Genomic DNA, 25,961 nt, shown 5'->3' with positions numbered 1-25,961 from the left:
CCCGTGCTAAATTGTTAGGGTACCGCAGCAGGTAATGGAGTCAAATCTGTGCTTAGACTTTCCCCACCTGCCACCATTGAAACTGGTGGCCATCTCACCCTGGGCTTTTCGGGGTCAGAGTCAGACCAGCCAGCACTAAATACTGAAATTCCTGCCTTTGTAATTCCAACACAGCACTAGCACCTCAGCCTGCAAGTAAGAGAAACTGTATTTACAACAGGCTCAACAGGCTTCTTTCCTCCCCACTTTTTCTTTCAGCAGACACTGTGGAAGCAATTTTTCGACATGAACCTGGCAGCAGATCTTCTCTGTTTGTTGGCGTGCCTCACCGTGGCGACTTGTGACCGGGTCTATGTCCACCCTTTCAATTTGATTTCTTTCAACAAGAGTACCTGCGAGGAGCTAGAAAGCCTGGTCCAGGAGGGAAAGAAAACTTTTTTCCCCATCTCGATCGAGTCTCAAACCACACCTGCCTATGAAGATGACCTGAACGACAAGGACAAGCTGGAAGCCCCAAGCCTGACTGGCCGGGGGAGGCAGAAACTGAGCTACCTGAAGGACTTTGTGTACATCCTGGGCATACGGTTTTACAGACAGCTGCGGGAAGCGCAGTGGCACCAAAATGTGCTCCTGTCCCCAACCAGTCTTTACGGCTCCTTGGTGTCTTTCTACTTGGGTGCCTCAAACCAGACGGCAGCTGATTTGCAGGGTTTGCTGGGATTTGTTCCCCCCTCCGGAGACCCTGACTGCACCTCCAGGGTGGATGGACACAAAGTCCTTTCTGGCCTGAGGATGATCGAAAACCTCATCAAGAGCAGGGACGAGGAGCTGCTCTTTTCCAAGACGCTCTGCCTGTTCTCCGCCCCCGGCATTCCCCTATCCCACCTGTTCGTGCAGGACTTGCTCCCCTCAACTGATGCTCTCTACGCCCGAGCTGTTGACTTTACAAACCCAAGCGAGGCAGCAAAGCAAATAAACGCCTTTGTGGAGGCCCGAAGCAAGGGCCGAAGCAAGTGCTTACTGACAGACATCGATCCATCTGCCGACCTGCTGTTTGCGGTGGACGTCCAGTTGGCAGGTACGAGGCAGCCCTGCTCGTTTCGGGGGCAGGCTGGGTGGAGGACGGGCAGCGGCCCTGCTCTCGGGAAGGAAGCGAGGTCACGCCTGGCCAGCGGCGAGAGGGAAGGGCTCAGGTGAAAGGCTGGACCGCTGCTCCGTGTACAGTGCCCTGCTCCCCACCGCCGTGCCGGGGATCCTGCCTGCACTCTGCCACGAGCCAGCAAGGGCAACAGGGAGGAGGTGGAGGGAGATGGCCTTCAAGAGATTTTCCTTGTCCAGGAAGCTAAGGATTAGGAAAGGTGTGGGAAGGTGAATAAGAGAGGATTGCATGGCATTTCTGACTGCAAAGGAACTAAAAGTCGTAAGGGGCCTCCAGCAAAAATGATCGGGAAGTAGGTTTAAAGCAAGCCAGAGGAGTACCTTTCCCCAGAACCTGTATTTCCACAGGGAAGCTGGGGGTAACAGGCCGGAGGTACAGATTCAAGAAAGGCTAAAATATATAATGGACATGACTCCTCGAGTGGCTATTAAACACAGAAGTCTGGAGGTACCTTCTGGCTCAGGAAGCAACCAAACAAGCTACCAGTTATGGAAGCGGGGAGCATATACAAAGCTAGAAGAATTAAGGCAATCCCTTAATTACCTGGGGTTGTCCCATGCTGCTGTCCCAGAAATCCCCTGTACCACAACTGAGCCTCCTCTTCTGAGCGTAGCTGCTTGTCAACATCCTTGCGACTGAAGGCAATACCAGAGATCACGCGCTTTAAGACAGCTTGCCTACCAGTGTATTTCAGAAAACTTGCAGTGAGCGCTAAGTTTCTAAGTGGGTCTCTACTGCTAAATGTGCAAATGAAATGCTGTTGTGCCTTCATCTTCCCGCCTGTAAACTGGCTATCAGGTTTTCTTTGCCTTTCACGGGTGCTGTCGTTAACTGATCACAACTCCTCAGGGAGCTGTGAGCATCAGCTTTCTCTTCAGCGTAAGGTCTAGCGTAGAGGTGATACTGCAAAAATAATTCTCATGTTACAGACTTCGGCATGGTCACAAAAGCGGAGTTTTCCTTTAGCAGAACAATTTTTTCCTCTTCTTCTGTATTGGAAACTTGTAATTTTATGAGCTTAGGAACACACGCTCAAGGGTCTGAGTCACTGGGTCAGCTCTACTACCACCTCTCTCTCAGAAGGGTGCACTTGAGATGTTGTAGTCTCCACACGTGGGATGGAGATAATTGGCTCAAGAACAAATGAATCAGATAAGCAATTCTCTTCTAATAAACACAGGAGATGACTTCAGCATTTGCTTTGCCATTTGGTTGCAGAGGGGCAACCATAACAGCTGATGCTGTCACGTTGCATGTCTGTCCCTATAGCTGCAGAAAGGCAAAAGTACATTTTTCTGGTCTGAAACACATTATATGTGCTCCTGAGATGCTATCAACAGCCATAGGACTAATAAAACGACAGAAATCCTTATAAAACAACAGCTAAATGTTCCAATGTTCTCACCTGTTGTTTGCTTGCACACAGTTGTTTTCATATTTGTAGACTTGCTACCAAGCAGGGACTGCCATTTAGAATCCAACGCAGAACATCAGTTGCAAATTTTACTGATAGACTTTTTTTTTTGAAGTTGCAAAATAATTACCAACTAGTAAGTGAAAATGGGACTGCACAATCTTAAGCGCTCTTACCTTCTGTTTAAACTCTCTTTTGAACAGACAAGCCTCAACAACTTCAGTTTAAACTAGAAATTTGGTAGGATGCTTTTTGCTGTTTTGGTTTTTTTTTTTGTTTGTTTAAGTAAAAAGTCATAGCTTTCCACAGAAATTCATCCTCTCATTAAGCTTGTCAGGCTGGCATAAAGCCTGTATTACAGAACATGGAGATCATCACCTGAAGCGGGGAGGTCCAACGTTTCTCTCCTATACTCCCAAGTCAGTACTGCAGAGTACTCCTGTACCCTCCCAGGCTACATCTTTGCTCTGTGATGGACAGCCTTCTTCACTTCAGTTATCTCCCCTGTAGTGTAGACACAGGTTTCTTCCCTGCTCTGATGTGGTTACCGAAAGGTTGCCCAATCCCACAGCTTCTGTGTCCTGATATGAGAGATCTCGCTGTAAGAAACCATTTCTTCCAATGTGTCAGAAGGGATGTTCATCTTCTTCAGTTTTCCTCATTTCACATTCCAGGTGTCTTGAGGCAAAAAGCAGGGTTTCTTTAGTAAATACCTCTCTCCCATGCCCTAGAAAAATGCTATAAGAAACAAATAGTCACATTAAGACTGCTAACATCTTTTAGAGCGCTTTCAGGGGAATGCACACTTAGTTACACACTTGAGGGCACAGATGCCTGGACCCTCACCAAGCAGAGGGCCACAGGGAACCGTTTCAAACACAGGAGTGCTGATTTGTCATGGTTCACGACTGACACGATATTAATGGACTCAGTCCCAAAATCAACAGCAGAGCTTTGAAATTTTGCAATATCTTTCCCAAGACTATTTAAAACCAATTGCTCTAACACCTTAATACATTTAGCTATCTGAATGCTCAATTTTTTTTCCTTTTATTTAACTCCGTTACAGTCTTGACTTTCGCTGTCCTGTGATAATAAATTCTGCCAGTTACGCAGATCCCATGAAAGTGGCTCCTTTCTGCTTGCATCCCTTGTTCTTATAAAAAAGAAAAAAAGGTGAACAACTCTACTTCTTTATTCTTTGTTTTGCTTACACCTTTCACATCTCCTACCTGCTGCTTCTTTTTGGTGAAGGTATAGTAGGTGAAAATGCCTGGATACTCTTTCTATGGAAGTTCATTTAAGAGGCAAGTGTTCCTATGCAACACCACTTATTACATATTAAATATGTTAGGGTCCAGCATTTATCTGGATTTATTGGAGAACAGACTAGTTAACAGCACAGCTAGACCAACTCCTATTTTATACCAATGTTAATTACTTTAATGCAAGGAGGTCCTTTCTTTACCACAACATATACATCTGTTTTCCTAATTCCACCAAACAGCAATTTCGAGATTTCTGATCTTTGCCCTTCTCGCTGATGGCAGTAGTTTCTTTAATGCCAACAGGATTACCTGCCTAACTGGGCAGCAGCACTGACCTATGGCAGTGAGCAGATAACATGTTGAAATGCAAAGCTGCACAGAAGCAGCAGGAGGTGAGAGCAAGGCTTCCCAAACTTGTGAACTGGGTAAGAAGTTTATAATTAAGGTTTAGCAAGTGTTCAGGTATGTCCTTTTTAACCTCCTTGGCTCAGTCAGTGCTTTGGTGTTATGCTTACTACCTTTCACACTGCTTCGGTTCATAAGACGGCCAAGGGCGAGACCTCAGCCAGACCTTGCACTGCCTTCCCTCTCCCGGGCCCACCCGGCTGCCCGAGAGCGCTCCTGCAGCCAGGGCTGTCCCTGATGGATGTACTCCCAAACCTGCCATCACCGCCACTCGAGGGATGGAGAGGCAATCCCAGCAGACCCTCCGCACAGGCCTACGAGCCACCCGGGAGCCACGCGGCAGCCTGTGAGGAAGCGGGCAGCAAAGCAAGCAGAAATACGGTGCCCAGGAAAGGCCGCAAAGCCAGCAGACATACAGCAGCGGGGTGGTCGCGGTCCCTGTGCTGTGAGCCTGCACCAGCCTCTGCCTGATGCTACCAGAAGTCATATTAAAGGCAGGATACATATGTTTACAGTAGCTAAACATGATTTTATACACACAGCCCTTGTCTAATGCACAGTGTGCTGTTTTTAAACAAACATAGATACCGGCTAAGGGGCAGAGGAGAGGAGTGAAGAAAGAGAAGAATTAATTTTTTCTTTCTCAATCTGTTTTTCAGTTAACCTTAAGCTAGCCTGCCAGCTCAAGGAGCCTCAGGAGTTCTGGGTGGATTCAAACACAAAGGTCTTGGTCCCTATGCTGTCAGTCACGGGGACATTCAAGTACAAAACTGATGCCAGCGGGACTTTTTCTGTGGTGGAAGTCCCCATCGGCCAGACGGCGCTGCTGGTGCTGCTGCAGCCCATCCATGGCAGTGACCTGGAGCACGTGGAGTCCCAGCTGCTGTTGCAGTCCCCAGCCTGGCTTCAGCAGCTGGCCCCAAGGTAGGGCTCGGGCTCGGGCCCGCGCGCCCTCCCGGCGGGATGAAGGGGACAGGGTGCACGGCGCAGACCTGCCTGCTTGCTGACCGGGGGCGGATCCTGCCGGGGAGGGTTTAACACCGAGCATAAAGAGAAATACCTGCAAAACCGGGGGGGCCTCACTCCGAGGGAATCTCGACTTCAGTGGGATCGGCTTTTTATCTGGGGGTATTTCAAGGAAACGAGCAAGTGCCTTTCCATAGCTGACAACACAGGACCCATGAAGTGGGATCATCTGGGGTTTAATAGTGTACCTGGGGCAGCTTCAGGGTGACTTCCCACTTAGAAACAGTACCATGACGCCCATCAGCCCTTGGTAGCCATCTGTCCCCACACACTGAGCACTTCTTGCAGCTGTTTTCACATGCCCCTTCCCCATGACTGCCCAAACACCATACTTTCATAGTGGAGAGCACGCACTCACTTCTCTCTCTCTCTCTCTCTCTTTTCTGCAGAGAAATTAAATTAACGCTGCCGGAGTTAACACTAGAAGGCAGCTCCGATCTACAGGAGCTTCTTGCAGACATGGAACTGCCTGCACTGCTGGGGAAGGGGGCAGATCTCAGTAAAATAAGCGACACCAATCTAACAGTTGGAAAGGTACAGTACACATCACTGGCATTTAAAAAATACACCTCCTGCTCAGTTTCAGCCTCTGTAACTGTATAAATTTACCTAGAACAAACCAGTCAGAGACATGTGGGACACACGCTAGTAGGGCACTTTCCAGATGACAGCAATAATGAATACTTTTTAGATTAACCCATCAGAAGGAACAGGTTTGCTTTAAACTATTCAAATTTCGTCACTGCAGCAAACATAACGTGCAACAGAGAGATGAAGTTTAAGGTCTGAGCATGCTAGGTACTCTGAGTACGAATTAGACAGCATTTGTTAACACTGCCAGCTCAAACGCCTCCAGGCGCCGCAGCGGGAGCAAGCAGCAGAGGCAGCAGCTCCGGGGCTGTTGCGGATAATCCTCCATCACTTTGGGACTACTCCCAGAAATCGCAAACACAGAGGTGCGTGCAGCACACGACCTCACCTGAAGACAGGCTCCAGCATTCAAGTCCCAAGGGGAAGACGGGGGAGCTTGAAGGAGAGGGCTGTCTTTCAGAAAAAGGTGGCAAATTATGCTCCAGAAGTATAATTCAAGTGCCTTTACTTTTATTTAATTTTATTTTTACAAGGTGTCCTACCTTCAAAGTTCTGTCAGGGGCTTCAAGGGTACCAGGATTTCATACGGCCCAAGTGTACAAGCAGTTGTAGAGCTTTTTCACATTACGGAACAAGTACTCCAAGGTCTCTTTTAAACATCCATGGAGTCTAACCTGTGCTGCTTACAGCTGACCTAAGTTACTGATTACTTCATGTGCTAGGAAGCACTTAAACCCTCATTCGTCTCTTCACTATCATGCTCTGATGACTCTGGATTTACTTACATATTTTGCCTTACAGGTAATAAATAAAGCCTTTTTCGAACTGGCCGGTGATGGCACAGATCAGCCAGAAAACCCCACAGCACAGAAGGAAGATTCGGTGCTCCTGGAAGTAACGCTGAACAAGCCCTTCCTTTTAGCTGTTTTTGAAGAGAAGTCAAGGGCAATGCTTCTCCTTGGCAGAGTAACAAACCCACTGCCCAGGGTTTAAATGCAAGCACAGGGGATGGGGAGGGAGGGGAATGATGCGCATTTCCCATCACCTTTTTCTTATTCATCAGCTATTTTTAGGATCTTGTCGAGTGCTCTACTTAGCTTTGAGATGAAGCAGGTAGTGTTTGAAACATGGCTTTTTGAAAGCTAAGACATTGCAACATTTCAACCTTGTTCATCTGTTTCACCTGAGGTCACTCAAAGTCTCCCTCCAGCTCCTCTTCTTTCCCTCTTCCCGCTTGTCTCCCTTCTGCCCCCAGCTCCCTTTTTCAATGCAGCGGGGACAAAGTAGTAGCCAGCAGGACATTGACTAAAAAAACCCCAGTTTTATAAGCACAAGCAGCATTTACTATAGAAAGGTATAGAAAAGGACCTCTTCATTCCTTAAGGGGTCACTTTTTAATTTTTAGTTTGGTCAGTTCTGCAAGAGAGACCGCCTTTTATATTACAGTGAAAGTTTTACAGTTATCCACACAGATTTCTAGCTTCATCAGCAACATTTTCCTTTAAAATGCTGCCAACAGCATGGGCAGGCTTTGCCTGTCCCACTGGGACAAGTTTTTTTGCCTTGGAAGCAAAAACACATTTAGAGGAAGTTTCTTCTTTCTGCAGCCCAGATGGATACATTCATTTCTTAACTCTATGGAAAAGCTAAAAATAGGGTTTGGTAGCATTAATGAACTGTGACAGATAAATTCTCATAGCCTGACAGAATTATCGCCAATTTTTTTTTTTTTGGGGGGGGGGGGGGGGGGGGGGGGGGGAAAGGCCTACTCTTCCAATACAATTCCATTTCTTGGATTACTTTCTAACCTGAGAGGCATTTCTTACAGTCCTATAGTGAAAAAGAACATTATTGGTTAGAGCCCAGATCTGTAAACTTTTAACATATCCAAACCATATGTTCTTAAAAAATAGTATTAATGGCAATAATCTATACTAGTATAAATGGTGGATGTGCTGCTACACATGAATAAAACTGTTTCAGTGGTTCAATCCAACCCTTAACAGAGTCATAAAGGCTTGAAACATTAAACAGGAACAACAGATTAGATGAAGCTTGAATTAGGAAGTGAGGAACTCACTAAGGAAAGTGCTCTCAGTGGAACAAGGACTTCCATGTCTCATCTCTAGATCTGTCTTTAGCACTGATGGCATTTAGGAAATAACTGCAAACCTTTCGGCATATGATGCCAGATGTATCCTACAGAGCAGAGTAGCTCATTGTCATCCACAGTGGCCCAATGCCTACCTAATCCGAACCCACTAGTGCCAGTGGCTTGCTGTCAGTGATGCAGATACGTGGCAGATCCTTCTAGCTTAATGGAAAAGACTAATAAATAACACAACTCGCTCTCGAGAATACTAGGATTTCAAGTGCTATGATATAGCATCCATGTATTTATCCTATTATACTGTATGTATTCCAGATGCTCTAACATCTAAATACTGTACTTGTATTATATACAGAAGCAATTAACGATAAATATGCAGAGATGGAAAGATGCAAATAAAACCACTTCCAAGTTGCTTGTCCATAGTTCAGTTGGGTTTATGACCATAACTACATCCCTTCTTCTGGCTTCTGAAATTTGCTCCAAGTCAGATCTATGTTTTTTAAGACAGTAAGTTGCAAATTATCATGCAATAGAGCCAATGATATAGCTGTAAGCATGAAAGAGGCAGCTTCCAAGCAGTCATACCAATTTAAGAGTTATCCCATTTACTCACTGAAGTCAGAAAGTAGCATCAGCCACAAATAAAATTTCAGACCACAAAATGTTCCATTTCTCTGATGAAGATGGAGGATAATGAGAGGGAGCCCCTGGCCACGCTGCCAGTAAGTTCTGGGTGAAAACGCCGTTATTCTCCGGTGGGGGCTGCAAGCTGTTGGATGGCTCCATACCCTGTTCAGTGGTTAGAGGCAGAAAACCAACCAAACAAAACCCACCACCCACAAAGCCAAACACTTTTCCAAAAAGAAACTTTGTGGTGGAGAGCGCCTTTCCACTGACACCCTGGAGAAGAAAAGGAAGGAAGAAAGGGCCGAGGCAGGGAACTAGAAGTATACTGGCCAGGGCAAGGACTGAGAAGAGAGAGGTGCTGGAGCAAGTGCTACAGTACCAAAAAGATAAGCTATCTGCGCGCGTACCCAGTTCTCCCAGATACTCAAATGGTAAAAACAAACAAGCAACCCCCCCCCCAACTAAATCTCTCCGCTCCCCCAACAATATATACTGTCCTGAGACTTGTTTCTGACATCAATTTTACATCTAAAATTTTTACGGCATTTTATACTCCTCACTCTCCTCCTGTTCCACCAAATTCCTCTGCCAGGCAGGCAATGATGCACGTTCCAAGCATCCTAAGCATCATCCACACACTGAGCTCTCAGCTGCAGTCTACAGCTCAACAGCCTAGTGATCATGCTAAAATCATGCTCTAACAGACGGGAGATTTGGAGAAAGAAAACAAGATGAGGACAGGCTTTTTAAGTTTCATCAAAACAACACAGTTTGTCCCTGAGCATAGCAGACAATTATGCTGATAAGCTTAACAAAAAAAAAAAATCTAGGCAGTTTGCTTCCTCATCCCTTCAGTTCAAGCATGAAATGCAATTGCTGATGGAAAGAGAGTAAATATTCCTCAATACTGGGTGGTTCAGCCAAATAAACCTATTGCTAGTTATCTTTAGGTGATGAGGTTAACACAGTCTGGTCCACTTTGGGTATAACCCACAAACTTGAGAATCCAGTTACCATTTTAGAGGAAAATACACCACCACTCTTTCCCTCTTCAGTGCTGTTATACAAAACCTCTTCCAGCTAAATTCCTTCCAGACTTAGAAAGGCATAGCAAGTTTTCTAGGAGTCCTAGAGGGGAAGAAGGCACAAAATCTGCATTACTGTCATGAAGTGAAGTGCACTGAAAAAAAACCTGAGGAACAGAAGAAAGAGGATTAGTAGCAGAAGACACCTGTATCAGAACGCCCTTACTTACATGGTAGATCCTCTCCTCCTGACTGACCCACAGTATTTGAAAATGCTAAAATTCATTTTACCAAAGACAAAGGCAATTCACACCTCTTCTTTCTTTCGACAGGGGTATCACAGAAATCTTTAACTAACGTCATATTCCACTGAAAGAAAAATTAAACGCTATTCAAGTGAACAAAAATAAAAGATGGGGAACTGACATAAAACCAGCGATGCAGACGTTTACAGCAATCATAGGACCATTCAATAATTTTGATTTGCTATACAATGTTATTTCCTACTCTGAAATTAAAGCTGGTCTCCGGTGGAAAAGAGCCGAATTCAGCCTGCGTGCTCAGCAGGCTGATGAGGACGAGTAGGAAGCGGTGTTACTGCAGGAAGGTGGGGGAAGTCAGGTGCAACAAAAGCGCAAGTAACCTTTCCGTGCCTCTGTGGTTTGGTACACAGATCGCATCCTTTGCCCCAATTTTGGAGGATACAAACAGAGCTGTTCTATTGTCAAGCACCAGTATGTACAGATCCCAGAATCTGCTACTTTTGTGACAGCTGTTATAGAAATTTGAATTTACAGAGAAACACACCTTCCAAACTAAGAAGTTGCACAATGTCTTTACAATATCACCACCTCGGTTTCAGGCTACGACTTACACGTTCATTTTATAATAAGAAAACACTGTTGAAAACAACAGCAGCTAGTGGTAGCAAGACGTCTCTACTCCTGACTCCTAGTAAAAGCAAATGAAGAGGCACAGGGAGACCAAGCTTTCTAGGCTCATCAATTAGAAGCCTGGAAAAATATAATACAGACAACAAACTTCTTGTTCATAAGCAGCAAGAGCTACTTTCATTCAGTAGCGTGTTCCTAAGCCCTTGGCTGGCTGAGGATCTCCACGTCACTGAATGAGACAAACAGATCTGACATCCAGAAAGCTGGTTCACTTTGCCGTTTCTTTCTTCAGCAATAAATCTGGATGCTCCCTCAGTTGTATGTGTTGCCAGGAACAGAGAGATGCTAAGCAAATTAGAAGAGCCAAATCTTGCTCTCCGTTACTCAGATTGAATCCAAGAACCACCAACATAATTTTAAGCAGTAGCACTTTCCCCGCTGCCCCCCTTCCTAAAATTACATTTTAGAAAAGTCATAATTATCACCTATCCTAATCGCTTCAAAAGCACGGTAATCACATAGTTGTGTCTTCTCAACTGAAATACGGTAAGTTCTCCAACAGCGAGGAATAAAAGCCTTAATGCTGTGAAAGGCTTGCTCACTACAACTTTAATGCTACACAACAGCCATGTGCTACGTATCTCTAAGTTCTTGGAAGATTTGCATCATTTTCAGCTCCCCCATTAAGACCGAAGCTCTCTAAATACTTTAGTAAGAAATGGGTATTTTTAATTAATAAACATGAACTAGAATTCCAGCATTAAATTTTCACAGGGGGAAAAAAAAAAAACCAAAACACCAAAGCCACAAACAAAAGCTTCCTTCACTCACACAGCGCATTCTCTCATTTGAAGGACTCAAATTCACCTCTTACTGTCCCCAGACTGTCGCCTGTCCCTCACACATAAGAGAGAAGCGTCAACAGGCAAATCACTCTAGCTTCAAGAGAGCTCTTTGTTAATCCTTCTAGTGTTTAAAACCCTAATAACACTTTCAAATTTCCTGCTATATAAAGATGCATCTTGTACTGAAGTAACTAGGTTTGAAGTTACAAGAATTCTACGTGTATTCAGGCAAAATATTCCCCTGAATTCTCATAGATAATATAATACAAATCAGAAATATGCCAACTCTGAATAAATTGTAGCTCAGTGAATTAAGTTTTAGTTTGAAGGAAAACAGGTAGCCTGAATGTAACAGCCAGTAAGTTAGATACTGACACTAGAAATTAATTTTTGAAATTTAAAGTACTTTAAGAGCTTTTTTTATGCAGCACTTCTCACCAACAAGGTCCATGAAAAAAACAAATCTGTAAAATGAAAGTATTCAAAACCCAAACAAGAGCTAATCATATCCCATGATGAGGGAAAGCAGGTAAGTGCGAAGCAGTAACAAGAAACAGCAGATTCCTACTCCTGTGAGCACTTTCTTTATTCCAGAAGAGCTGGAATAAAGTCCCTTTGAAAGCTTTTGACAGCCATCAATGAATACATTTGATTCAAAAAACACATGGGACATCAAAAGTTAGGAAGGCAATTTATTACATATTATTTTCATCATATAAGTTCATTCTTCTACACTTTTAAGATGTACAACAAAAATAAAAAAAGCGTTTTCTTCCACTTTTATTCTATAGTAGAAAGTTTAGAACTTTTGATTGTTTTCCATATAATGGAAAACTATGGTAAATTCTCAGTCTTTTGGTGAAACAAGCCTATCTTGACAGAAGATGCACTGATTTGTTGCTCAAGATACATTAGGAAGCACTTCATTGCTACTTATTTGGTAAAATAAAGAAGAGTTAATTTAACTCTCTTTCTTTTAGGGACATTGTTTATCTTCAATCACATGCTTTCAAAAATATCTAGGATTGTTCCACTGTAGCCTGATCCTTGGCAGTTATAACCAGCTCTGTAAGTGCTGAAAAGCTTTTTATGCTGCTTGTTTCCAGTCCCATCTTTCGTATCTAAAAAGACACAGAAGAAACATTACTTTTCCTTGAAACATCAAAAGCTCATTAATTATTCTACTTAAAACATTTAGCAAAGCATATGCCTTGTCCTGCATCGACATGCGGCAAAACAACACAACTGCATATAGTGCACACTATAAAAAAAATTTGTATCCAACTTTGCTCAGTTAAGTCTTTCCAGTTAATGTAGTGTCTTGCAGGAAAATATTTAACCATCTTCTAGGCAACTTGTAACTAAAGTCAGTTGGAAGTTTTCCAATGAAGCAGTCAGAAAGAGAAACTTGGCTGTAAGTTTGTTTTTAATGCATTGATTTCAACTGAAATTTTTTTCAAACCCCAAATGAGGTTTCTGGGCAAAACTTTAAAGATAAACATGAATACATCCAAGAACAGCCAACAGCATGATGATGAAAGCATTTCAATAGGCTGCAAGAGCCTATGGTTCTAGCCTCAAACTTCCTGGGGGATGAAAACAAGTCTACAAATAGAGAGGTTGCTACGAGTCATTTCTTACCCAGGAAATCTATTGCTCTGATGATTAGAAAAATACAGACATGAGAAAACTAAGATTGCACTGAAAAAGAAAAATCTGGGTCTAAATAAAACCATAATGAAATGATTCTGAAAAGGTGTTTGCTGCTGGAACTCTTTGTAATGTTCGTGTGTACCAAAACAGCTCCTGAATGATTATGGATAAGCTATCCCAGTTCAGCTTAAATTCACGTTGCAGTGAGTTAGTGCACACAATAGGAATAAAAGAACAGAAGCCCAAACCCAGCCAAATAATAGTTCTTGCTAGTAAGATTTCCCTGCTTCCACCCAAATGATCTTCCTTTGTGATAAGCCTCAGGTAGGAGAAAAGCATCTGCTCACACACAGGCAGACCTTATCTACCTGTTACAACGCATCAACAGCATCTGCTCATAAAGAAGACTGATGACAACTGCTTGGCAACTAATGGTATGGACTTGCACTTGGAAGTTTGTTTATTTCTATATATAATTTTCAGAAATAAATGAGTACAAAACAGTATGCTTGTACAATTTGATGTAGCTACTGCGCACATTTCCTGGAATATTTTCTTTTTTTATTTGTTTTGTTATTTAAGGTTTCATATTTGGCACTGAAAGGAACTTACAGTTACACAGCACAACAAATCAGGCTAACATCTTCAGAGCTCTTGGGAATAGACCCTTGACTATGCAGTAAGTCAAGGCTGGAAATATCCAGAGAGAAGCCAAACAAAAGCAGGGCCATAAAGATGTTTCCATCAGAGCCAAGGAAGGCCCCTGCCCTCTGATCTGTCCACAGAGTGTTTCTTCTTTGTGCTTCTAAGCACTAAGCAGTACTTGTACTTCTTACTATTCAAAATTCAAGTCTTGCATTTGTACTAGAAAGGACAGGAAAGCATGCATTGCTCAAGTGGTATCTACAATCACCAAGGTCTCAAGTCACCTCCATTATACAGATGCAAAAAAAACAAAGCAAAAACTCCAAAAAACAAAACCGCAGCAACAAAGCTTTCCAGACCAAAAAAATAAGTCAAGCTTCCCCTTCCTCCTCTATCTCACTCCCTTCCAAACCCAGTAATAATAGTAAACAAACTTGTTTCTCGTAACTTACTTGCTCTCCAAAATACTCAACGTCTAGGGCCAGCTGCAGTCGGATTTTATCATCATCACTCATGCCCCCATTTGTACCAACAGGGTTTGAAGTTACAGTTCTTCTGGCTTGCTTCAGCCTTTTTAGGCTCTCTTCCATTTTCTTAACAGAACTTAGCACATCGGATACAGTTTCATAATACCTAAATTAAGGAAGACCAATGAGAAAGAAAAAAAACGACACTTTTACAGAAAGGCCTACTTCATACACATCAGTACATCACTGGCCCTGAGAGAAATGCTGAACAATGCTGGCAGGAATGGTTTTCCTTGCGAGGAAACCACTTATGTTTCCATCATTATCAATTAATCAGTATTTCTATCATTAGTTCTAGAGGTCAATCTGAAGATTGTCATTCAGTGTTGAAGCTTCGTTGTCATCACAACATTTTTGACCTGTTCAAGATGTCTGAACTCAATAGAGACCAAGGAATGCAATTTCTCCATTTCAAACAGTCTGAATCAGCCTCTGTTTACAACCAACGGAGCGCTAAGTAAAATTTCTTTTACAAACAGGACAAGAATAACAGCCTGACAGACCAAAAAAATACATAGTTTAGACAAGTTCTAGAAGTGTATGTGTATATGAGAGCATGCAAGTACACACCAGTCAGAAACGCCTATTTCTAAAATGAAGAAACTGAACTAAGCAGGACTCTCAGGAAGTTGGCAGGAAAAGTCAGACGAACACTAAAGCCAAGTTAGAAATTGTATAGATGGAATAAAACATCGCTTCCCACATACTGGGATTCACACTAAAGAAAGCATAGAATCAAACAAGGTAAACAAATCAACTAATCAACACAATTTCAGAAAGCCTTATGGACTGAAATCCCATGCCTAAATGGGAAGGGCATAATATCATCTAAATTAGTTAACAGATGCCCAGGACAGTGAGTTGTTAAGAGGAGAAAACAGCAACAATGGGAAATTAGAGGATCCATAAGAGAAGTGACCAGATTGAGATATGTTCTACAATTTGCTAAAATCTGTAACTTTCAAGGACCCTCTCTATGACAGTGATCAAACTGTTACTGTAAGAATTAACAAAGCTGTAAGAATCTTCCCGATGCTTACTTTTAAACAGGCAGACAACAGAGAGCAGGCAAGCTTTTTTAAGAGATAATTAGCTAGGAATGACTAAAGAAAAAGTACTTGCCAGTGCCATGGAAACTGTTTCAAGATACCATTCTACAAAACGTAAAAGTATACCAATAAAAGTCAACCGTGCTGTCTTTTCATAGCTTGGTATTTCCCAGTCCCACTCACTTGTGAATACTTCCTACTTCTGCTGTACTTAGAAGTTCGTCTGCCATTAAGCAAGTTTAGTCCTCAGTGATTTTTAACCAGAGTTTATGCTTTTTTCTGGTTTTCTCATTTGGATGCAAGACGATATTGTCACAGCAGGAAATTAAATTAATTACTTGCCTCTGCATTCTCAATGAAGAAACTACAAGATTACTCCATTTAAGAAATTCAGTTTCTTTGTGACTTCTCTTGTTCAGTGAGGATAAGACATTTTAAAACAAATTGATAAAAATAGTAACAACAAATCATGAAAACAGAATTCAACAGAAAGATCTAAGGAATTAACAAATGAACCTGCCAAATTTACCCCTGTGTTTAACCACTACCCCTGTGTTTAACCTAGCACTTAAGTCAGTTTTGGTAACACTGACAAGGAAAGTGAGAAGCTGCTTTTTCAGGAAAAAGAAAGATCTGGATGGATCCAAGGAACTACAGAACAGCTACTTACTTTGTGTGGTGTCACCAGATTTACTGAAGCTTTTAAAAAGCAAGGCTTAGTAGACACAGACAGGTAGACCGACAGACAGACAAGAATTCACCCTAAGATATTTCAGCTCTACAAGTATGTGACTTGACATTCCAGAAGTCTTTGGAGTCCTTCAGCAATCTAAACAAACATAACAGCTATGCGTTAAGAGTAAGCTTCTTTTTATGGACTAATAACTGGTTAAAAGAAGAGACACCAAGTTTGAATAAGCAGGTTTTGTGCAAAATGGAAGTGACCAGTGGAATCCAGACCAATCTATGCTTAGCCCTGTCCAAAACAATAATAATTTTAAGGACAGTTAGTTAATGTGTGTCAAAACTGTCTTATAATTTTAGGTTTAGGCTGAATAACTAAAAAAGTGACTGTGAAGCGCTGCAGATGCATTAGGCATTAATAAGTACCTGAGAGGTGCCAGAAGTGGAGCAGCAGGGAGGGATAAGGAGGTGAAGGGCAGGAAAGAACTCAGGTTCTGACTACAACTTAAAGACTCAGTATTATGTGGCTAATTCTCAGAAAACATCAATCCAATGGTCAGCAGCAGTCAATAGACAAGACAATATGCTAAGAATTATTAGGAAAACCATGTAAAGACAGACAGAAATCACCAGCGTCACACTGTAACCTGTACGGACTCTTCTGTTCATACCACCTATGACCGGAAAGGACAAAGAAAAACAGCAAACAGCAGCTATAAAGATGGGAAGAGGCTAAAGGGACTCTTTAGTCTGAAGCAAGATTACAGAGATATAAAAAATTACAGCTAACACAAGGAATAAATTGTCCATAATGCAAGAAGTAGGGGGTATCCAGTGAAATTATCTGGTAGAACTTCCAAATAAAAGCAAGTATTGCCTTCTCACGTTACACAGTTTAGCTGGTTGAACTCTGAGAACGCAACATCCCACAGCAGTATGAATTTCAAATACAGCTAGACAAACAGACAGAAACAAAATCCATTAAGGAACTTTATGCAGATAGATATTCATGCTCAAGAAGTCCTCAAGATGCTAACTAGGCATTGCTTTATGACTGCCTTATTAAACTGTGAACAGTTAGCTCTTCAAGAGCTAAAATATCTTAAGGTGGTTTGTTTTTTTTTTTTTTTTTTAAACCACTAAAAAGTTGGATAATCATTACATACATTAAAAAAGTCAAAGGAAAATAGAACTCAAGTTTCTTGAAAATTTGACCATTGTTCACTAAAAATAACACGGAGTTAAGGTCTTATGTCAAGTCTGAGACAAAATGCAAGCTTTCAGTTTGCTGTTGCTAGAGCTAAATTTTTCAAATGCCCTACCCACAATGCCACAGTTTGTACAGATCTGAGCAGAAGTCAGGCCTCTGGATTCCCTGCTCTGCTTTTCATCTGCTGAATACACAATGTCACAGTAAATCTGAAGAAATATACCCCGCCAAAAGAGGCGTATATTCTTGTTTTCTTTACAGCTGTGTTAATTCATAGCGTTTTGGTTTTTTCCTGTGCCCATTCAACGGACACTGGAATTTTTAATTAACGCAAAGAATGTTCTGTATGGTTCTCTTACTTCTGTGTGCTTTCAGAGAGGGCACCTTCCAACCATTGATGAATCATGGGCTGCTTCAATATATCTTTGTATTCATTCTGCAGTCGGTAGAAGGGCTTAAGAGCACTGTCAACATAAGGTGAAGCTTTAGTTGGCACCTCCTGGTAGATGACAAAGAAACAAGGTGGGGAAAAAGAACCAGTAATTTACTTACTGAAAGCATCAACACCAAATTATAGCACATATATAAAATGCTAAGCCCGTACCTAAGCAAATAGATACATACTCCATTCACAACATATCATGGAAAATCACACATAGGAAAGACACCATCACAAAATCATTCAATTCAGTAGTGTTATACAATGTGATATAACACAAAACAAGGTTCAAAATGACCAAAGCTTTTTGAGAGATACCACTCCTATTATCAGGGCATGATCCTGAATGCACTTTCTGCTCATGCTGATTTCAGAGAAAGCTGAGCAGACTCAGTGTCCACAACAGCCTATTATATCTTTGTTAAAATATCTACTATTTCGTACTATACATCACTAAACTGAAGACATTGTTCCTTCCAGTCTTATACCATCCTGCTCCCTATTTTCCAGAAGAATGCTTTTGGGATAACTAATATCCCCTCACTGTCTTCTTCTCAGCTAGTTTGGTTGCAGAATGCTTCATCTCTCCGGGGATGATCCACACACAGCTTGGGTGAACCTCAAGCATTGCAAAGCAACAGAAGATATCCAGGGTACACACAATCCCTGACACCTGAAATACCTCATTAACCTCTTAGAGTTCCAAATCTTAGAACTTGGCCAAGCAAAAGATTCTTTGCACATCCAATTCCTGCAAAGACTATCCTCATGCCAAATTCTGAATTCTGCTGAAAAATCAAAGTATTAGAAGATAGTAAAAATAAAGCTGCCAGAACTTAACATGACTGTAATAGTGTACCTTCTCTACCCAAGTCATCTTGTTCCTGGTTTGTCAGTTTAGGCTTCGCTCCACATAATGCCAGTTAGACTGATGGCCAAGAGAGCAATGCAGTCACACTCACGGAATACAGAGCTCAAGAGAGCAGCTCAACTGAACTGAAGGTGGATAGGTCCTATGTCTTTGTTTTGGCACAGTTAGCCCACCATCTGCTTAAACATCCCACGGACAACCGAGAGGTGATGGCAGTCCACTAAATCACTACGCAGAGTTTGCTTTCAGATAACTGAGCTAAGCAGTGTAGGGTTGTCAGGGTTTTCACCCTCCTTTGACTTATATACTTTGTTCTACTCTTTCCTTAAGTAAAAATATTCTCTGTTAAAGACAGAACAATCTAGTCACTACACAGATGAATTTATTAGCCTTGAAGTTGTTTCTTCTTTTTAAATACAATTTCTGATTAAGTATGTCCTTAAAACTAAGACAGTGAGAAACCCTAATAATAAACTGAAGTAATAAACTACTTCCTTAGGAACAATTTCTCTTCCAGCTTACCCTAAATGTTTACCACCCAAAGGAAATTTAATATCCTTGAAAGAAGTAGACTTAACAGCTCTAATTTCTTCCATTTAGCCATTGAAAAAGTACAGCAATGCTGTACTTCGTGAGAGTCAGGACAGTGCTTTTGATTTTGGTGAGCCAAGGCAACCCTCCCCCCAACCCCTACCAAAACCACACCACAAACAAGTAGGAAGAGAGAGCAAGGAGAGAAGGGTGAGTGGGAAATAACTGTGGCCTTCCCCATTTCAGCCTGCCTTCTGTGTTCAAAGGATGTAGTAGTCTGTGGTTCCCGTTACTCAAATTTTTCTCTATTGCCTGAATGATACCAAGCTACCTGCCAAAACGACTGTGCAGACAAACTGGCAAAGGCAAGTCACAGTAGTAGAACAAGCCAAGATCAGACAATTGGTTTTGGTGCCATATTTCACCATTACTTTTGATTAGTTTCTCAACAAATTACTCTTTTTAGCCATTCTCGTCTTGTTCCTTCTGTGCAAGATACTTCTTGAATCAAATCCAAGCAGTTAGCTCACTAGGAAGAAGTTTCTTGACATAGCAGGCAGAAGTGTCATCCTCCCAAAAGAAGCCTGCCACTCGGCAGCACTGCATCTTATGGTATATGCTATGACACGAGGGAAACACATTTCTTCACATTAACCCTTTTTCTTTTGCACATCAAGAGTTCTACTCCTTGACCTTCCTTCTATCTCAGGCCTGTGCCCTCATCATTGTTACCCTACATAAAATTTTGAAAATGGCATTTTTTTTTTTCCTTTGCAATGAGGTAAACAGTAAATTACTGAATTATCTCATGGTATTTAATAGGGCTCTTGGCTGTCAAGCAGAAGAACTCATAAATGTACTGCCCGGTTAACATTCTTAGCATAGGCCTTTCTGAGATTTATTTTTTCATCTGCAACCAGCACTGACCTTATTGGTTCTCCTATATAATCTTGGAACTTCCAGTGCACTCTTCAGGTAAGCAAAGGAGGACTCACTGAGATCCTGGATAATCCTGTTATTCAGGGTAGGCACGCAGGCTGATAAAGAAGTCTTTGAGTCTTCCAAGGCTCCTATTGAAGTAAAAATGCTAAAGTTTAAACTGAGCTACCCTGCCCAATCACAACATAAATTATGTGAACCCCCCCCATCATCCCAATCTCATTCACTATCTTAGATGGCTGCTAGTGTCAAATACAGGATGCTTAAATAAATAAATACACACCAGCCATTTATAAAACATCACCAGTAACATCAACCATTCCTCAACCAGAAAAACAGATAGAGGGAAGGAAAGAAAAAAAGGAGTAAAGTAACATTCTCCAGGTCCACAGTTTTTTCAGTATTACCAATGTAGTAAGGGGCTTGAATCAAAAGGCTCTGACCTACCAAGGGAACTGTGGTTGTGAAATTCTTTCTCACAGTATCTAAATTCCCTATGGACTGGAACATGCTCAACTCAAAGTTGATTGACAACAGACCATCTACTGAGTGAGGGATATGCGCAAGCTTTTACCTCTCTTAGGGACTTGGACATCTACCAATAATCCTGATTTAGAGATTTAATCAGAATTCACAGCACAGAACTTCTGGCCATACTTGAACACAGGGAGTAGTTCACTCACCCAGCTGCATGCTTGGCTTTAATTACTAAATTAAAATTAGACTCCATGTTTCACAAAACAAATGATCAGATAAAAAAACAACAGAAAAAAAGAAGAGGCTAAAATACTTAATTGCTTCTGTTCTCTGAAATTAAGGTATTTAACTATGAAACTTTGATAACTCTCCTTACATGATTCAACAGGCCAGAGAGAGGAACTTCTTTTTAGTAAAATATTTTAGTTTCAACTGGATAATGAAAAGCCTCTCCTTACTTCTTCCCCATTTCCTTTATAAGTAGGAGTTTAGAGATATGAATCTTCCAGTCCAAGGTCCCAAGCATCCTAATTACTGGACAAAAAGCCCACAAAAAAAGCTCCCCAAAGAAGCACTTCAGACTCACTCAATTTTAATCAAACGTTTTCCAGACTGAACGTGTCTGTTCAAGATAGGTTTAAACTGTTAAATAGAAACTAAAGCAAGCTTCATTAAGTAATAAAAACATTAGTATTTTCAAATTTCTCATTGTAAATAATGAAAATGTGTCTAAAAGCTGATTTTGTTTGCTTGGCAGAGGGGATTTGGGAGAAAGGGGAAAGAGACTGAATTCAGCCTCTCAGCTTTACCTGCAATACAAGAAACATTCTTGAAGCCAATCATTTCAAGTTTTGGTTTAATAATTTCTAAGATGTCAGGAATCTGAACAAAAGACAGAAGAGATACAGTCATGTTATAAACATATTTTAATTACTTTTCGTACATTCTGTAAGTTTCCAGTGCATCAAAAGACACCTTCAATCTTTTCAATGTTTTTACTGTATTTATAGGAAACTAGTACTAGAAGAATACAATATTCACGGAAATTAAGGCCTATGCACTAAATCTCCTACCTTACTATTTTCCTCAGAGGAAATAATTTAGAATTAACAAAATATTATCAACTCAGATGTAACTTACAACTTCACAAATTACAGAAATTTCAGCCTTATTGACCAAAAATACACAGAAGTCATTCCTACTGGAAGAAAATTAATACATACATCTCTTTTCAAGGTTCTGGATCATTAATAAAGTATAATCATAACAATAAAACCTTTTTCAACCTCAAAGACTAAAACCAGTAAACATTTAAGAGAGAATATAATATTAAAGCTGAATATTGCACCACACTCCAAGCCTCAACAGAGATTTTACTAGCAAAGGTTAAGACTCTGGCACAATGACACTTTGCACCAAAAATGAGCAGAAACATATTATTTTAGGAGTTAAGTCCAGCAGCTACTGATAAAAAGAGTTTAAATACCTGAAGTGGTTTCTCTGCAATCTGCCATTCCAAATAAGCACAGAGTAGACCATTTATTTCAGGTGATTATCTGTATCAGACTACTCCAGTTTTAGCATTTAGGATTAAAAAAATAGCTTTATCGTGCAATTTTTTAAACAATTTAATGTCCTTAACAAGATGCCAAACAATATTGACACATAGATCAACAAAGACTCTTTTATAAGTAAAGTCACAAGCACAAACCTGATCCTGGAGTTTGTCCAGATCTGCAGCAACATATACCAACTGAGTACTAGATATAGAAGGCAATGGCTGACTTTCTGGAGAAGACCCGTTCCCTTGGTCCTCGCTAGGGTTGAGGCTTACAGAAGATTCCTTTTTACCAACTGGCAGAGATTTTTTGCTTTCCTTTATATTCTCACTGGAAATGGGCCTTACAGAAACCTGAAACATCAAATTGAGACGTGAACACTAGCAACAGTGAAAGCAGTTAAAACTGGACAAACAGAAACGGTATATAAAAGATTTGTAAGTTCTTAGTATTAGAATGCCACACTTACAAGGGATATTAGCATTCCTAAATTACATTAAAAAAAGATATTTTTAAAATAGTTTTTGGTGCACTGAAGAGTTGAATGATTTGGAGCAAATTTGTCACTATAGTAGAGGGCAGTCCAGTCCTACAGCAATTTTCACCTGTGTGGTGTTCAAATGAACTACTGCACTGGAGGAATACGAAAGACCAAAAATTTGATCATTATCTGCTTTGCAGAAACAGTTTCTTTTCATGTGCTGCAATACAAAAACCATAACCACTCACTGCTGTCAAACAACCCCTTTCTCCTACCTCCTCAAGCCCTCTGTTGTCAGGCACGTGCTTCACTCAACTATGCTGTTTTAACTCTGGTACTTATCAGTACTTTTCATGAGCTAATTTAGCTGAGAGAACTGAGTCACTGAGTCTGAAGAAAAGGATAAAGGGAGATCTTACTGCTGTCTTCAGCTACCTAAGGGGTATGTATAAAGAAGACGGAATCAGACTTTTCCTTGAGGTACAGTGACAGAGTAAGAGGCAATGGACATGGACTGTAGCAAGGGAAATTCTGATCAAATAGGAGGAAAAAGTGGTCAGTCATTGGACCAGGGTTCCCAGAGAGGCATGAAATTGCCATCTTCGGATATACTCAAAATTCAACTTGAAAAGGCTCTGCACAACCTTATCTAAGCTGGCCCTGTTTTGAGCAGGAATTGGGACCAGATGACCTCCAGAAGTTCCTTTAAATTCCAATTATTTTATCATGCTTTCTATGACACAAGAAATAGGGAACCTTGTATGGCTGGGAGAAGGTAGCAGAAGAGCAAAGCACAACCTTTCCTGCTCAGCAGCAGGGAATCATTGATGTTGATTCAGTTGCCCATGAAACTTCCAGTTTTACAGTCTCAACACTGAGCAACTAATCTGGATTAATTTACCCCCCCCACCCCTTTTTTTTTTTGCAGGGTTATTTTTCACCTGGCTCAGTTTCACAACCTCGTTCACTGTATCCACGAGTAACCACTTACACAAACAGAACAAAATGAAAAGATTGTCGCTACTTTTTCAGTGGCAGAGGCAGCCTTAAGCATACATGGAAGTACAGCCTTGGCAACCATCAGACAGTAATACCGCAGCAGCACTGATATTTGTGGTTAATAACATATTTTGCAGTGATACTTTTTATAAAACAAACTTATGAACTGGCTGAATGTGTTCTTCTTAAAGAACGGTAAATTCAGGAAAAAAGCGCTTAAAAAGAGGTCACATACTTTGTTTCAAAAAGTCTCTTATTGACGGACATACCCAAACTCCAAAACCATAAGCATGCTGTTCTCTTACCTCACCAATGAACACAGAGTAGCGTGCCAAAATTTGCAGACTAAGTTTCCACAGACGGTGTGCTAATAACGGTAAAAACATTTGATCTGACCAGCACTTCAGAAGACTCATCCAGACCATGTGAGTGGCCAAAAGACAGTATGAGCTGCCAGCTAGAAACAATCAGACAACAAAGGTCAAGTTCCTAAGCGCATTTTTAAAAGATCTAACATCAGTGTAATTGCATTACCTGAGATTAAAAAAAAAAAGTTAAAAAAAAGTCTTCCAAAGAACACAATCACAAAGATAGCAAAGAGGATTTATTAAGCGCTGTCTGAAACGGACTCTTAAAATATTAGCTCCTCAGTGGAATTTGAAATCTAAAGCAATAACTCTTGCTGTAGCTGTGTTGCAAAAGTAACAAATGAGAATTTGCCTGCAACAGAGGCAGGAACAGCTTGGCCACATAATCCACTTCAGGAGATAACATTTCCAGGATAATTTTTGGCTGTCTTATGAAGAAGTTGTATTAGACATGCTTGCCAGCCATAACAGTAACGCTCCCTTAGCGCTAAACTACTGCTCCTGTCACAGTTGTATCTGAGATATCTGCTAGAAATATTTATTTAAAATACAGTAGGAATATCCATATTTAAACCAAATACTTTTAAAGCAGTTCATGTACTAACATTTTATAGCATACAATTAGAGAGCTAAGGAATGTGTCTGCAAGTTCCAGGCAAACACCTTGAATTGGTAGGATTTATGCATTTTGTCTTCATCGGGATTTTTTTTCCTTGCTCTCTTCAGAGGGCATGTGTGTGTATACACACACACGTTTATGTGGCTTTTAGCTACCTTCTTCATAAGTATACTTCTAAGGAATATACCAGGTTTTCCCTTCCACTCTAATCCTTCCTGTGCATACCTCCTCCTCTGCTCCTAAATCAATGTATGTTTTTGGAGCAGACACCAACACTATAAACCATAGCAAGCCTAAATGCTGCCAACAGATACTCATTTTTGTCTCTACATATCCCTACAACGATCAAGAAAAATATGCCGCAATAACACAGCATAGCCTTTTGGCTGTCTCTTAGAGGATGCCAAACGCCAATTTAGTTCCTTCTTGCGCTGAGGGGATAGTTCCACAAATATGTTGATGGATGCTATCAAAAGGGGTGTTTTCAGTCAGTAAAGTGATCACTGAACAGTACTCTCATATTGCCTTCACTATAAAAATGTATTACACTGTTTAATCAGTTCATCAGAAAACAGAAAGCTCATGTGAACCCACAGGATGCATGTTACTAAATACTCAGTAGACAGACAGTAGCCACTGCTATTTGTACCACCAGTTCCTTCACAACAGAGAAATTATTTTTTGCAATAGAAGTTTACCTGGTGCTTCCTCTAGTGTATCTGACAGTGCTTCTTCTAAGGCCCCTGCTATTTCTCTGAATCTGAAAGACAGAAAAGTTTTGAATATTACAATTCAACAATTGCTTAAATTGATGCCTAAACATTTTTTAAATGTTTATTTCAAGGTGCTATCAATGCACATACACAGATTTTAGTTGTGGGGTTATTTTTGCCCAGCATAAATTGGGATATAAATCAGACCAACATTCAAACACTTGAAAGAGAACCTTTGACATTTTACAGGCAGATACAAAGCTTATACTTTGGGAAATTATTAAAGTCACGGTTGCAAATGTTATCAAAATGATAGCTCACAGAGTGTCAAGGCCTCAGCTTTACTGAGGAGTGAAATTTTTTGTTTTGTTACTGTTTTTAAACTAAAAGTGAACACATTGTCTCATACTTGCTTTAGCTGACCTTCAGATATGTCACGTGACACTGGAGCCTTCAGCTTTCTACATGTTTGTTAATGACCAGTGGTGTAAGGTTCTGCAAACAATTCTGTACCTGATAAAAATCAATAGTTCCTCACAGGATGCCTTGACCCTCTTTTTTTAAAAATTCACCCTTCAAAAAAGTAAAAAAAAAATCCCGCCTCCCCAATTTTTTAGGTATAACAGCAATGTTAATATTAAAACATCCATAATTGATTAATTAAATTAACACTTCTCCATATTTAAAGCATACTGGATAAACAACATAGCATTTCCCTCATCTAAAAATTGTCAAGCAAGAGCTGCAGAAAATTCTTCTTTAACCAGGTTTTCCCTCTAAATGCTGAAACAAAGCTATCATTTTAAGCTCCCCAATAGAAGGTTCTGTTGT

At 40.9% G+C, this 25,961-nt stretch overlaps 2 protein-coding genes across 3 annotated transcripts in view; one reads left to right on the top strand and one right to left on the bottom strand.

Annotated features, from left to right (window-relative positions):
- Positions 1–264: 264 nt before the first annotated feature.
- AGT (angiotensinogen) lies at positions 265–6,856 on the top strand (the record flags this gene model as incomplete). The annotated part of the gene is made up of 4 exons (XM_082308004.1): positions 265–1,078; positions 4,906–5,170; positions 5,662–5,806; positions 6,665–6,856. The coding sequence occupies exons 1-4, from the start codon at positions 286–288 to the stop codon at positions 6,854–6,856; spliced, it is 1,395 nt and encodes a 464-aa protein (XP_082164130.1). The 5' UTR covers positions 265–285.
- COG2 (component of oligomeric golgi complex 2) overlaps positions 2,989–25,961 on the bottom strand; it is a 41,549-nt gene continuing 18,576 nt past the window's right edge. Inside the window, exons 11-18 of one of the 2 annotated variants that reach the window (XM_082308002.1) lie at positions 25,116–25,177; positions 23,736–23,887; positions 22,103–22,303; positions 21,201–21,273; positions 19,903–20,045; positions 17,494–17,633; positions 14,117–14,297; positions 2,989–3,311 (exon numbers count right to left, since the gene is read on the bottom strand). In XM_082308002.1, the coding sequence (XP_082164128.1) occupies positions 3,276–3,311; positions 14,117–14,297; positions 17,494–17,633; positions 19,903–20,045; positions 21,201–21,273; positions 22,103–22,303; positions 23,736–23,887; positions 25,116–25,177 (988 nt within the window). In that variant the 3' untranslated portion in view covers positions 2,989–3,275. Of the gene's footprint in view, positions 3,312–12,059; positions 12,488–14,116; positions 14,298–17,493; positions 17,634–19,902; positions 20,046–21,200; positions 21,274–22,102; positions 22,304–23,735; positions 23,888–25,115; positions 25,178–25,961 lie in introns of those variants that run through there. The other variant, XM_082308001.1, reaches the window with a different exon arrangement.

The sequence above is a fragment of the Platalea leucorodia genome (genome assembly GCF_965183815.1).
Source record: "Platalea leucorodia genome assembly, chromosome: 3".
NCBI classification, from domain to species: Eukaryota; Metazoa; Chordata; class Aves; order Pelecaniformes; family Threskiornithidae; genus Platalea; species Platalea leucorodia.
Note: the sequence above shows the minus strand (reverse complement) of the source record. Positions and strands in the feature narration are given on the sequence as shown.